This window comes from Tachypleus tridentatus, chromosome 2 (genome assembly GCF_004210375.1).
Source record: "Tachypleus tridentatus isolate NWPU-2018 chromosome 2, ASM421037v1, whole genome shotgun sequence".
Lineage (NCBI taxonomy): Eukaryota > Metazoa > Arthropoda > Merostomata > Xiphosura > Limulidae > Tachypleus > Tachypleus tridentatus.
The window spans coordinates 48,438,066-48,450,536 of NC_134826.1; the positions used below are offsets into that span (position 1 = coordinate 48,438,066).

General features: G+C 31.5%; 1 protein-coding gene across 1 annotated transcript in view; it reads left to right on the forward strand.

Annotated features, from left to right (window-relative positions):
• Positions 1–12,471, forward strand: part of LOC143243069 (phosphatidylserine lipase ABHD16A) — a 47,540-nt gene that overhangs the window by 28,729 nt on the left and 6,340 nt on the right. The window contains exons 15-19 of the mRNA XM_076486808.1: positions 2,462–2,518; positions 3,016–3,078; positions 5,811–5,884; positions 8,130–8,228; positions 11,894–11,940. Of these exons, the coding sequence (XP_076342923.1) occupies positions 2,462–2,518; positions 3,016–3,078; positions 5,811–5,884; positions 8,130–8,228; positions 11,894–11,940 (340 nt within the window). The remainder of the gene's footprint in view (positions 1–2,461; positions 2,519–3,015; positions 3,079–5,810; positions 5,885–8,129; positions 8,229–11,893; positions 11,941–12,471) is intronic.

Consider the following 12,471-nt stretch of genomic DNA (forward strand, 5'->3'; position numbering starts at 1 on the left):
TACTTGTCCTACTTGCAAAATTTACATCAATAAAGAATCAGACACTCAATTGTGTAGCTGCTAACATTAGTGTTTAAGATATTTCTGTTATCCTTGGTCAAGACCACCTGAAATTGTACCTTTGTCCTGACCATGACCAGTTAAGAACCTCAGGTTCATACAAATTATAAACAGTCAAGGGCTACATATCTTTCCTAGTAATAACCATTCAAGTGCCTCAGGTCATACATATCATAAACAGTCAAGGATTACATATGCTTCCTAGTAATGACCAGTTAAGAAGCTCAGGTTTGCACAGATCATAAAAAAACTAAGAACTACAGGTGTTTCCCATTTATAACCAGTCATGAACCTCAGGTTCATATAGATCACAAAGAACTAAGGACTACAGGTATTATCTAATCATGGCCAATTAAGAACCTCAAGTTCATACAGATAATAAACAAATAAGGACTACAGGTGTTTCGTAATCATGACCAGTCATGAACCTCGGGTTCAAACAGATCGTAAGCAACTAAGAAATATGTGTATTTCCTAATTGAGACATGATAAAAACCTTGGGTTAATTTCAGTCATGGCCAACTAAGAATTGGAATTTTAAACAGTTTCTCTAACTGAATTAGGCCAGTTCTCAAAATTTATGAGTGAAAGTATTCATTGCCAATGATATATTATGTCCGATACCAGGGCTTATCAGGCTAGCTGGGATACAATAGGCATGGTGGTCTAGGGTACTTATATCAACTTTCATGAAAATGGTGCAAACATGATTAAGTGAATTATAATTATTGTCAATTTACAAATCATATTTTTAGAGAAGGGATTTGTAACTACATTATTCTTTTATTATTTATTTCTTCTAATTATTATTTTATTTAAATTAACTTTACTATAATTAAGAACAACTGACAAACCAATAAGGTAGCCATTTTTGTAGTGGGTTGGACAACCACAATATGAATTGGAGAAATTTAAGGACGTTTGAGTGAAAATAAAGTGTAATATGTGTTAATATGTCATTTATACTATATCTCTAATATAAGTTGTTCACTTATGAAAAATTATGTAGGTGTAGTTTTCATATAGATTTATACACACACACACACTCATTTCATTACAAAATCAAAAGTGTAACCTAAATTATGCTAGAAACAGAAAGTGTCTAATCAGTAATGTTCCCCTAGTCCTTAATGTGTGTTTTCAACAGTACTACTGATAGTAGTGAAGTCACAACTCTTTACTGCCATATTGAAGTCCAGCATATGTTATAAATAAGTTTAAAAGTTATTTCAATCACGGTGATTTACAGCTGATTCAATATAACAATGAGTAACTGTGAATAATGGAATTAATAAATAAGGCTTAGCTGGATCCTATAAAGGAGGTAACTTAAAAGACAAATATTATTATTAATCAGACCATTGAAATGTACCCAACTAACCAACAAGGTTTTGTGTGTTAACTTCTTGGACTTTTCTGTTAAATCGGGTTATTCACATAATTATTTTTAAAAGAATGGCAACTTTAATTTGGTCATTGTAGTTTGAAAAAACAAGTTATATAATTGAAGTCTACCTCTGGTGTATAGTTTCATGTACTTCAAGGCACTAGGTCAAATGATCTTGTATTAACCTAAATCATGTTTTGTTTCATGTTACACGTAACGAGTAATTTAAAATTATTTCAGAAAGGAGAAGTAACCAAATAATGAAAATATTTGAACAAAATAATATACCTACAGCCGAGTGTCTTGTAAAATTATTGGTTGTACTTTAAGTGTGCTAAAAGAATAATGAGGAATCTGTGTTCAACATGACTTTTCAAGTCTTCTGAACTCAGTTCAGTTGTTTCATGTATACTATCAACATCTTTATGACTCAGCATTTTACACTGATTTTGTTAGGTTTGACAAACCTCAGATTAGACAAACTTAGTTTTTAAGTTTTTATGTGCTTAAAATAATTTTGATGGATCCTTTATTGGCAGGAGTTTGCCTAAAAACACAATAAACAGTTAAGATTGTGTTTCCAAAGAAATGAAATGAATTTCTTTGAAAGTACAAATGTATCCTAATTGAACTTGTATGTTGTTTTTTTTTTACATCAGGAGGTGACTTCTGATTAGTTTGAAAAGTTCATGACCTGATGAACAGATGTTTTAAATTGCATAAAAGTTGTAATTCATATAATTTATTATGCTTTATGTTTTGCATTATAAATGTATACTAATGTCTGGTATGTAAGATCTATTAGTGAAAATAAAAATCAACAGAAAACAAATATATCAAACCTTGTGGGACTTTATGCTAATGTAAATATAGTAATTTAACATTACTGAATAGAATTAAGGGTGTCTATAGAACTCAACGTTGTATTTATGATATGGTTATAAAAAATATTTGGCTTGTTGCTTTCTAACATCTTGTAATGTTTCAGAAAAATAATGTTCTTATATTTACCAGGTATCCAGGACCATTCCTTCTAATCCGTAGGGTTCGTGATGAAATGATTTGTACTAAGTAAGAAAACAACTTTCTTTTCCTTTAAAATATAAATTTCCTTTGTGGTTAAGGTTTGCTCATGTTATTTCACACTTATGAAAATGGAGTTTGAATGTGATTAGATTACTAATTCACTCACACATAATAAAAGTTGTATTTCACATATTTTACTTCAAAAAAACATTTTTGACACATTATTTTGTTTCTTTGTTTTTTAATTTCCGAAATACATAGTTATATCCGAAGACAGTATAATACCCTATGATGATACACTTTTGACATCTCTCATTTTCTAATGTTATTTACTATGTATTCTTAAAATATTTGTATATATTTTTATCCTTTTAGTTTGTCTTCTAGAAATAAAAATGTTAAACATTGTTTGCAGTATGTAAAAACACAGTGACATACACAGCAACAAATGGCTTGCAGCTACTATTAACAGTTCTGTATAAACAGGAAGGAATAACTGATGTTTGTTAAGCCTATCACACATTCCTTTGTATTGCTTTCAGTGAGAGCAGTCCTCTACAGACGAATAGGGGCAATGATCTGTTATCAAAGGTTCTCCAGTACAGGTCAGTGGCCAGCTTCTGAATTACATAAATGTACATTTTGTGTATATTTACTCTCTGAAATCTTATTTGATAGTCTTATAAGTGCTATGAGTTGTTTCAATAAAGTAATTGTTCTTTTATAACAACAATTAAGTGGATTATTTATATGCAAAAACGGCTCGTTTGGGTTGAGAAAATATTTTACATAGAAGAGCGAACAACGTTTTGACCTTCTTCGGTCATCGTCAGGTTCACAAAGAAAGAGGTAACTGACTGGAAGCTGACCACATGTTTGAAAGGGGTTGTGTAACTGAGTGTTGGAATGTAGAGGGCGGTATTAGATGTTTGAATATTTAATTTTATTTATTTTATTATATTAATATAGGTATAAAGGCGTTCCTTTATATTGGTTTATTTTGGGTTTAAGTTGTTGTATAAGTAAGGCTTCTTTAATTTTGCATTTGTTTATGTTTGTTTCTTTATTTAGTATTTGAGTGTTTTCTATGGTTATGTTGTGTTTATTTGACTTGCAGTGTTCGAAAACATGTGAAGGTGACTTTTTATGTTCTTTGAATCTGGTTTCCATTTTTCTACTTGTTTCTCAATATAGAAGTCGTGGCAGTTATCACATTGTATTTTGTAAATAATGTTGGTGTGGTGTTTGTCAGTGTAGTTTTACATAGTATAGACCTCACTTTTGTGCCTGGTTTTATTTGATTGCTTTCTTCCTGTTCAATAAATTTGGTATTAACTGCAATGTCACATTTTGTTACTAGTTTTTGCCAAATGTTGGTTATTAGTTTGCTGGTGTCAGGAATATATGGTATACAGCAGTATATGGTTTCGTGAATTTTTGATTCGTGAGATATATTTACTTTAGTTGGTTGATTTTGCTTTCTGTCGGTGTTTCTTTTGCTTTCTGAATCGTTTAATTACAATCTTGGTAAATACATAGCATGGGCATTCTCTAAATATGTAACATCAGCCAGCTCATTCATCAAAGACTCTTTTAATTTCAAGTCTAATCTAAATCAACTTAATCATAAAGCCTTAATGGCCAGTTTCGATGTTATATCCCTCTTTACAGAAGTTCCAACCACTGAAGCCTGCAAGATAGCCTTAGAACTCTATATCCGAGACCCTAACCATAACTATAGAAATTCCCAGTAACCAGTTAGCAACCCTCATAGAATTCACCACGATAAAGACATTAACTTCATGTTCAACAACCAAAACTATATACAAACAAATGGCCTAAGCATGGGCAACCCAGTATCACCAGTTCTAGCCAATATTTTTTCATGACACAAGTTGAAACACAAGCAATTAACACAGCATTACATCCACCACTATACAACCAAAACTATATACAAACAAATGGCCTAAGCATGGTACAGATATGTAGATGACACGGTTAGTGGATTCAAATCTACAGAACACATACTTAATTTTTTCAAACACATTAACTCTATACATCCCAACATTAACTTCACATGTGAACAGGAAGAAAGCAATCAAATATCATTTCTTAACCTCAAAATTACAAGAACTGACACACAATTCAAAACAGAAATCCACCGAAAAATCACCCATACTGGACTATACATTCCTTGGGACTCAGCAAACAAAACAAAAATTCAAAATACTAAGAAACCAAATAAACACAGCCATAAAACTATGCTTACAAGATAAAATTAACGATGAGTTAAACAAAATAAAACAATACTTCATCAACATCAATAAGTTTCCTCCACAAACCGTAGAAAACATTATATGCACACACCTAGACAAAAAGCAAAATCAACCAACTAAAGTAAATATATCTCATGAATCAAAATTCACAAAACCATATACTGCTGTATACCATATATTCCTGACATCAGCAAACAAATAATCAACATTTGGCAAAAACTAACAAAATATGACATTGCAGTTAATACCAAATTTATTCAAAAACCAGGCACAAAACTGAGGTCTATACTATGTAAAAACTACACTGACAAACACCACACCAACATTATTTACAAAATACAATGTGATAACTGCCACGACTTCTATATTGGAGAAACAAGTAGAAAAATGGAAACCAGATTCAAAGAACATAAAAAGTCACCTTCACATGTTTTCGAACACTGCAAGTCAAATAAACACAACATAACCATAGAAAACACTCAAATACTAAATAAAGAAACAAACATAAACAAACGCAAAATTAAAGAAGCCTTACTTATACAACAACTTAAACCCAAAATAAACCAATATAAAGGAACGCCTTTATACCTATATTAATATAATAAAATAAATAAAATTATATATTCAAACATCTAATACCGCCCTCTACATTCCGACACTCAGTTACACAACCCCTTTCAAACATGTGGTCAGCTTCCAGTCAGTTACCTCTTTCTTTGTGAACCTGACGATGACCGAAGAAGGTCAAAACGTTGTTCGCTCTTCTATGTAAAATATTTTCTCAACCCAAACGAGCCATTTTGCATATAAATTTCTAAACAAGTGGGTTTCTCGACATCACTAAGTGGATTATTGTTTATAATTTACAATTTTAAATTTTATTTAATAATCTTTTAAATGCTACTGTTGTTTCTGTAAAGTAATAATTATTTTGTGTTTTTGTTAATAAAAAATCTGGTCATATTTTTATGAGAAATTTATCAGACCTTTAAATTTGTAACTTAAATTTTACTTCAGAACTTGCAAGGTACAGTCAAACTTCATCTATTGATTTGTTTCAGGTATCCAAAATTAATAACTACAGAGACACGTTGGGCATTGGAAGCTTCACTGACACTAGACAAAGATAGTTTGTGTAAGTTTAGTTGTTATTATTGGTGTAATGTTTTATATTGTATTGTATTCCTATGCTTTGTTTTTAATTCCAGAATTAAACCAATCTTGTGTAGTTTAATGATGTACATGTATAAAGATTAAAGGTGTAATAGTGATCACCTAATGTTATCTTTAGTCACTATTGCTAAGATGTGTGGTAACCCTAACTTATTTATTCTCCAGAACTACCACTGAGATCGAGTAACTTGCAGAGGTGCTCACGTTGATATGTTGATGCTAAAGCTACTGTTGATAATTTATATAATATGCAGTAATTTTATGAAGCCACTGCTGTTAAGTGATCTCCAGTTTTACCTTAAGTGATAACTTCATTTGAAGCTTAATGTTAAGTAATGTTCTTACTTTCAGTTGTACAGTTGATCTGTTGCTATTAACCCTTACACAGTGGGAATGTTGTACGTAGCAACATGTGTTACTGTGATGACATATATAATTTTATTATTGCTTTTCACTGCACTGTGGAGTCATTGCTGTTAAATGCTTGTGTCACTTTAGTGTTTTACTATGATGTCAGTATTAATATATAATTTAAAGTATGTTGTAAGCCATCACTACTTGGTAATTTCAACTTGGTAAAGTTAATACTCTCTGAACATGTGTCTGCTTTGTCGTTTTATACACCTGGCTGTTGTAGTAGTTGTAAAGTAATTATACCAAATATTAAAGCCACATTACCTTGCACATTGAACTGGAGGATAAGGTAGCTAACATTCAGTGAGTGTACATGTAGTTTGTTTGTAAGTTTCTGCTACACGTTTAAAGAGATTCCTATTTAAATTGGTATCATTGTTCATGAGCTATGAACATCACACAGATACCATACAAGTCTTAAAACCAAGATGAGTACAACTTCAGTCATTGTAATAAGTTTATAAATAGTGATTTTTTGAACTTGTACATAAATATGCAGCTAATTAATCCTAAATATGGTCAGTCAGACCTTCAGAGGTCATTGTCAATGTATTATTTCTTTGATGCACCATTAGTCCATGTGATAAGCTGGCCACAAAAACTAAAAAGGCCTCAGAAGTGAAAGTCGTTCAAAGATTGAACTAGTTTTCTGCCCATTTGTGGTTCAATGCAAGTGTACTGTATGCCAGAATAGTTTTAAATATATGTAAAACACAAGGATAATGCTGATAGTTTTTCTTTATATATACTTGATTATGTGGTTTATAAAAGGTTTTGATACATAACAGAACTCTGATATGTTCAGTTGGAAAAGTAATGTGAGAATTACATTAATTTCTTGAAAGTTTTTTTTGCCAAAATTTAACAAAGTAAAAATGCCTTTCTTTTGTAGACATTTTGAAATATTGTAATCATATAACATCACTTTACAGTCTCAACAGCTTAGGTGTGTATTTAGAGATTTCTCTTACTCGTACTGTTCGACCTAATGTTTTTATATATATTGATGATTAGAACTTGCACTCAATCCCATGTAAGGACATTAATATTAATGCTACATGATCAGTGTGGAATGAGGAAAAAACAGATTAAGGTTTGTGGAATGACTCTTACTGGAAAACTGGTAAGAAAGATGCTCATAAGAAGAGATACAGAAAACACAAAGAGTTCAGAGAGGAAGTTCTACTATTCAGTCTACAGCATGTTTGGGTGTATCTACTTTGTAACTACACATTTTAATTCACACTGCTTTTTGTGTGTGTGTTATGTGGATAAGCATTATTTAGAATTGTTGTTTTTAGAAATCAGCTATACTTACTTTTTTATTCAAATGTTAAGTAATGGAAGATTAAATCTGGAACAATGCTTGAAACTATCAGTTAATGTTGTTGTTTTTTGTTTGTTTGTTTCTTATACAATATTCTGTTATTTCTTTATTGTTGCTTTCTGTAACAGTGTTAATTAGAATATCTAATGTTTTCAGTTTTTTCCTATTATTATGATACTTTTATTGCAGTCGTGTTTTAATATTTTTAGTTATATATATGGATTTAGGACTAACATAAGTCTCCTAAGCTAGCCGAACCTCATGAGGTGTCATTGGGTTTATTACCAAAAATGTTTTTAGCATTGAGAGTTCCAACTGTTTAAGCCAATATATTTTAATCTTTATAGGTAAGACAGTAAGGAAAGTGTATTTAATTACTGTATTCAATACTGGGATGATTTTAGTTTTGATCTAGGTAGAGAAATAAGTGATTGAAAGTTGGTAAATGTTATTTATACACTTCCAGTGACACTTTGGCAGCAGTATGAAGTAGATGAAGACATTTGTGCAGCAACAGTTAGGTCTTATGTCGAAGAAAAGTCTGTTTCCTTCCCCATGTCTATAGGTAAGTACTGTTAAATTTATTTGTTTATTCCACCTCATCCTGAATGTTTTAAAATTGAAACATCTAGGACTGACCCAGTTTTATATTTTTATGGTTTATTACCTGTTACTGTTTCTAGATTGTGGAGAAAATATGTTAATTACTCTTAAGAATATCACTAACTAAAAACAATATTCAACTGAAGACAAGAATATCACTAACAAACAACAATACTCATCTGAAGACAAGAATATCATTAACTAACAACAATACTCAACTGACGACAAGAATATCACTAACAAACATTAAGTAATGAGTTTGGTTTGTTATTTTGTTACTGTGTTTTGATAGAGTGGTAAACACATTAATTACTTTAAGTAATGAGTTTGATTTGTTATTTTGTTACTGTGTTTTGATAGAGTTTGGTTTGTTATTTTGTTACTGTGATTTGATAGAGTGGTAAACATATCAATTACTCTTAAGTAATTAGTTTGATTTATTATTTTGTTACTGTGTTTTGATAGAGTGGTAAACACATTAATTACTTTAATTAATGAGTTTGATTTATTATTTTGTTACTGTGGTTTGATAGAGTGGTAAACTTATTAATTACTTTAATTAATGAGTTTGATTTATTATTTTGTTGCTGTGTTTTGATAGAATGGTAAACACATTAATTACTTTAAGTAATGAGTTTGAGTTATTACATGTTCCTCTGATGTTTAACATCATATAATTATTTTCATTTACATACTCAAAATATATTTCCTTGCTTGTCTGTGTAACAATTCAAAATTTGATAAAAATATAAAGTAAAAAAATTGAGTAATAGTATTAAATGCATTGATTCCTTGTCACAGTATACATGGTGTTCCACAGACTACAGTGTTGTGTCACATTATACATGGTGTTCCACAGACTACAGTGTTGTCATTTATTTCTTGTCACATTATACATGGTGTTCTATAGACTACAGTGTTGTGTCATTGATTCCTTGTCACATTATACATGGTGTTCCACAGACTACAGTATTGTGTCATTGATTCCTTGTCACATTATACATGGTGTTCTATAGACTACAGTATTGTGTCATTGATTCCTTGTCACATTATACATGGTGTTCCACAGACTACAGTATTGTGTCATTGATTCCTTGTCACATTATACATGGTGTTCTATAGACTACAGTATTGTGTCATTGATTCCTTGTCACATTATACATGGTGTTCTATAGACTACAGTATTGTGTCATTGATTCCTTGTCACATTATACATGGTGTTCTACAGACTACAGTATTGTGTCATTGATTCCTTGTCACAGTATTCATTGTGTTCTGTAGACTACAGTATTGTGTCATTCATTCCTTCTCACAGTATGCATCGTGTTCTATAGACTACAGTATTGTGTCATTGATTCCTTGTCACAGAATACATGGTGTTCTATAGACTACAGTATTGTGACATTGATTCCTTGTCACAGAACACATGGTGTTCTATAGACTACAGTATTGTGTCATTGATTCCTTGTTGCAGTATACATGGTGTTCCACAGACTACAGTATTGTGTCATTCATTCCTTCTCACAGTATACATGGTGTTCTACAGACTACAGTATTGTGTCATTCATTCCTTCTCACAGTATACATGGTGTTCTACAGACTACAGTATTGTGTCATTCATTCCTTCTCACAGTATACATGGTGTTCTATAGACTACAGTATTGTGTCATTCAATCCTTGTCGCAGTATACATTATGTTCTACAAACTACAGTATCGTGTCATTGATTCCTTGTCGCAGTATACATGGTGTTCTATAGACTACAGTATTGTGTCATTGATTCCTTGTCACAGTATTCATTGTGTTCTGTAGACTACAGTATTGTGTCATTGATTCCTTATCACAGTATTCATTGTGTTCTGTAGACTACAGTATTGTGTCATTGATTCCTTATCACAGTATTCATTGTGTTCTGTAGACTACAGTATTGTGTCATTGATTCCTTATCACAGTATTCATTGTGTTCTGTAGACTACAGTATTGTGTCATTGATTCCTTATCACAGTATTCATTGTGTTCTGTAGACTACAGTATTGTGTCATTGATTCCTTATCACAGTATACATGGTGTTTTACAGACTACAGTATTGTGTCATTGATTCCTTGTCACAGTATACATGGTGTTCTATAGACTACAGTATTGTGTCATTGATTCCTTGTCACAGTATTCATTGTGTTCTGTAGACTACAGTACCGTGTCATTGATTACTTGTCGCAGTATACATGGTGTTCTACAGACTACAGTACCGTGTCATTGATTACTTGTCGCAGTATACATGGTGTTCTACAGACTACAGTACCGTGTCATTGATTTTTTGTCACAGTATTCATTGTGTTCTGTAGACTACAGTATTGTGTCATTGATTCCTTGTCACAGTATTCATTGTGTTCTGTAGACTACAGTATTGTGTCATTGATTCCTTGTCACAGTATTCATTGTGTTCTGTCAACTACATTATTGTGTCATTGATTCCTTGTCACAGTATTCATTGTGTTCTGTCAACTACATTATTGTGTCATTGATTGCTTGTCACAGTATGCATTGTGTTCTATAGACTACAGTATTGTGGCATTGATTCCTTGTCACAGTATGCATTGTGTTCTATAGACTACAGTATTGTGACATTGATTCCTTGTCACAGTATGCATCGTATTCTATAGACTACAGTACCATGTCATTGATTCCTTGTCACAGTATACATGGTGATCAACAGACTACGGTATTGTAACATGTTTTTCTACACTCTACAATATTGTGGCATGGAGTCCTTGTCATGGCACAGATGTATTATACAGACTACAATATTGCTGCAACACAGATTTGGTTGTTCTGACCAAGGTAGCATGGTGATGGAGTCCTTGTCACAGCACACATGTTGTACAGACTAAGGTAGTGTTGCATGGAGTCCTTGTTGCAGCATGTGTTGTGGAAACCAAAGTAGCATGGTAGAGAGTCCTTGTTGCTGCAGTATGCATTGTTGTGAAGATAAATGTAGCATGGTGGTGGGGAGTCTTTGTTGTAGCACAGGTGTCATTGTGCAGATCATTGTAGCGTGAATGTGCCAGGTTTGGTCCTGAGACAAATGTGTTAACTGTCAGGTTACCAAGATGTGTTTATAATCTGAGATAGATAATTTAATTTCATTGATTATCCAAAAGATATAAAAAGTTTATTGTTTTTTGAAGTGTGCTACACTTGTTTTGTTATACAGCTTAAATTTACACTCAATAAACACAAATATCTAGATATTTTCTGTCAAAAGATCTGAATTACCTGATGTCCTTACTTAAGTACTCTTCCTTAACAGATTTATCAATGATAAGCACTGTGTTAATATTCTTATCCAAATTGTATGTTTTAAATCACCAGTTATAATAAATTGTTTTAAAGTAAGGAGGATTTTGTAGTACAATTTTTTATACTGTTTAGTTGAGATAAAAAAAAATTGTTTATTAAATTGTTAACATTAGAATTTAAGATTTTGAAGTAACAGTATTTAGAATTACCTATTTCTTTCTATATTTGATGTAACGGTACTTGCACATGAGTTTGAAATGAGAAACTAAGCTGTCTCTTATTGGTTTGCCATCACATTTCTTTAACCATTAATTTTTCTTTGTTTATAAAGGTGAAGGTATGACAACTGAACAGAAATTACAACTCATGTTTTACTTGGTAAGTTTTGTATATTTTTATTTAAATGCGTAGAGTTATGTTGCTCAGACATACCTAACATTTAACTAACATTATCACAGTAAAGACTTGTTATCATTACATTGGTGTACATGCTTGTATTTGTAAGCTCGTTATGCTGATATGATGATAAATTGACTAAGAATCTGGAGGTAACAGACCACTATAGTTTTAAACAGATAGAATTGTTCCCCAAAATAAAATCCCTTCATTACACTTATGAAACTCAGTTTGTAAGTTTACTATTATAAATTCTTAAGTACAACTGTTGAAATATGTCAAGTTAGATTGTGTCCTGTGTTTATTTAGATTTATTTTCAAATTAATAATGAAGACTTTCAATCGTAGTTTGTTGGATTATTCTTGCTTACTCAGTATTGCTAAAAGTTATCACCAGTGGGCACTTTAAAATACCTGTAATGAATTTTTGAAACTTGGAAGTCGGGTTTGTTTGTTTACTCGATAATTTATATCAGATTTTATCTTTTTTTTTTTTTTTCTCAGATTAAATTT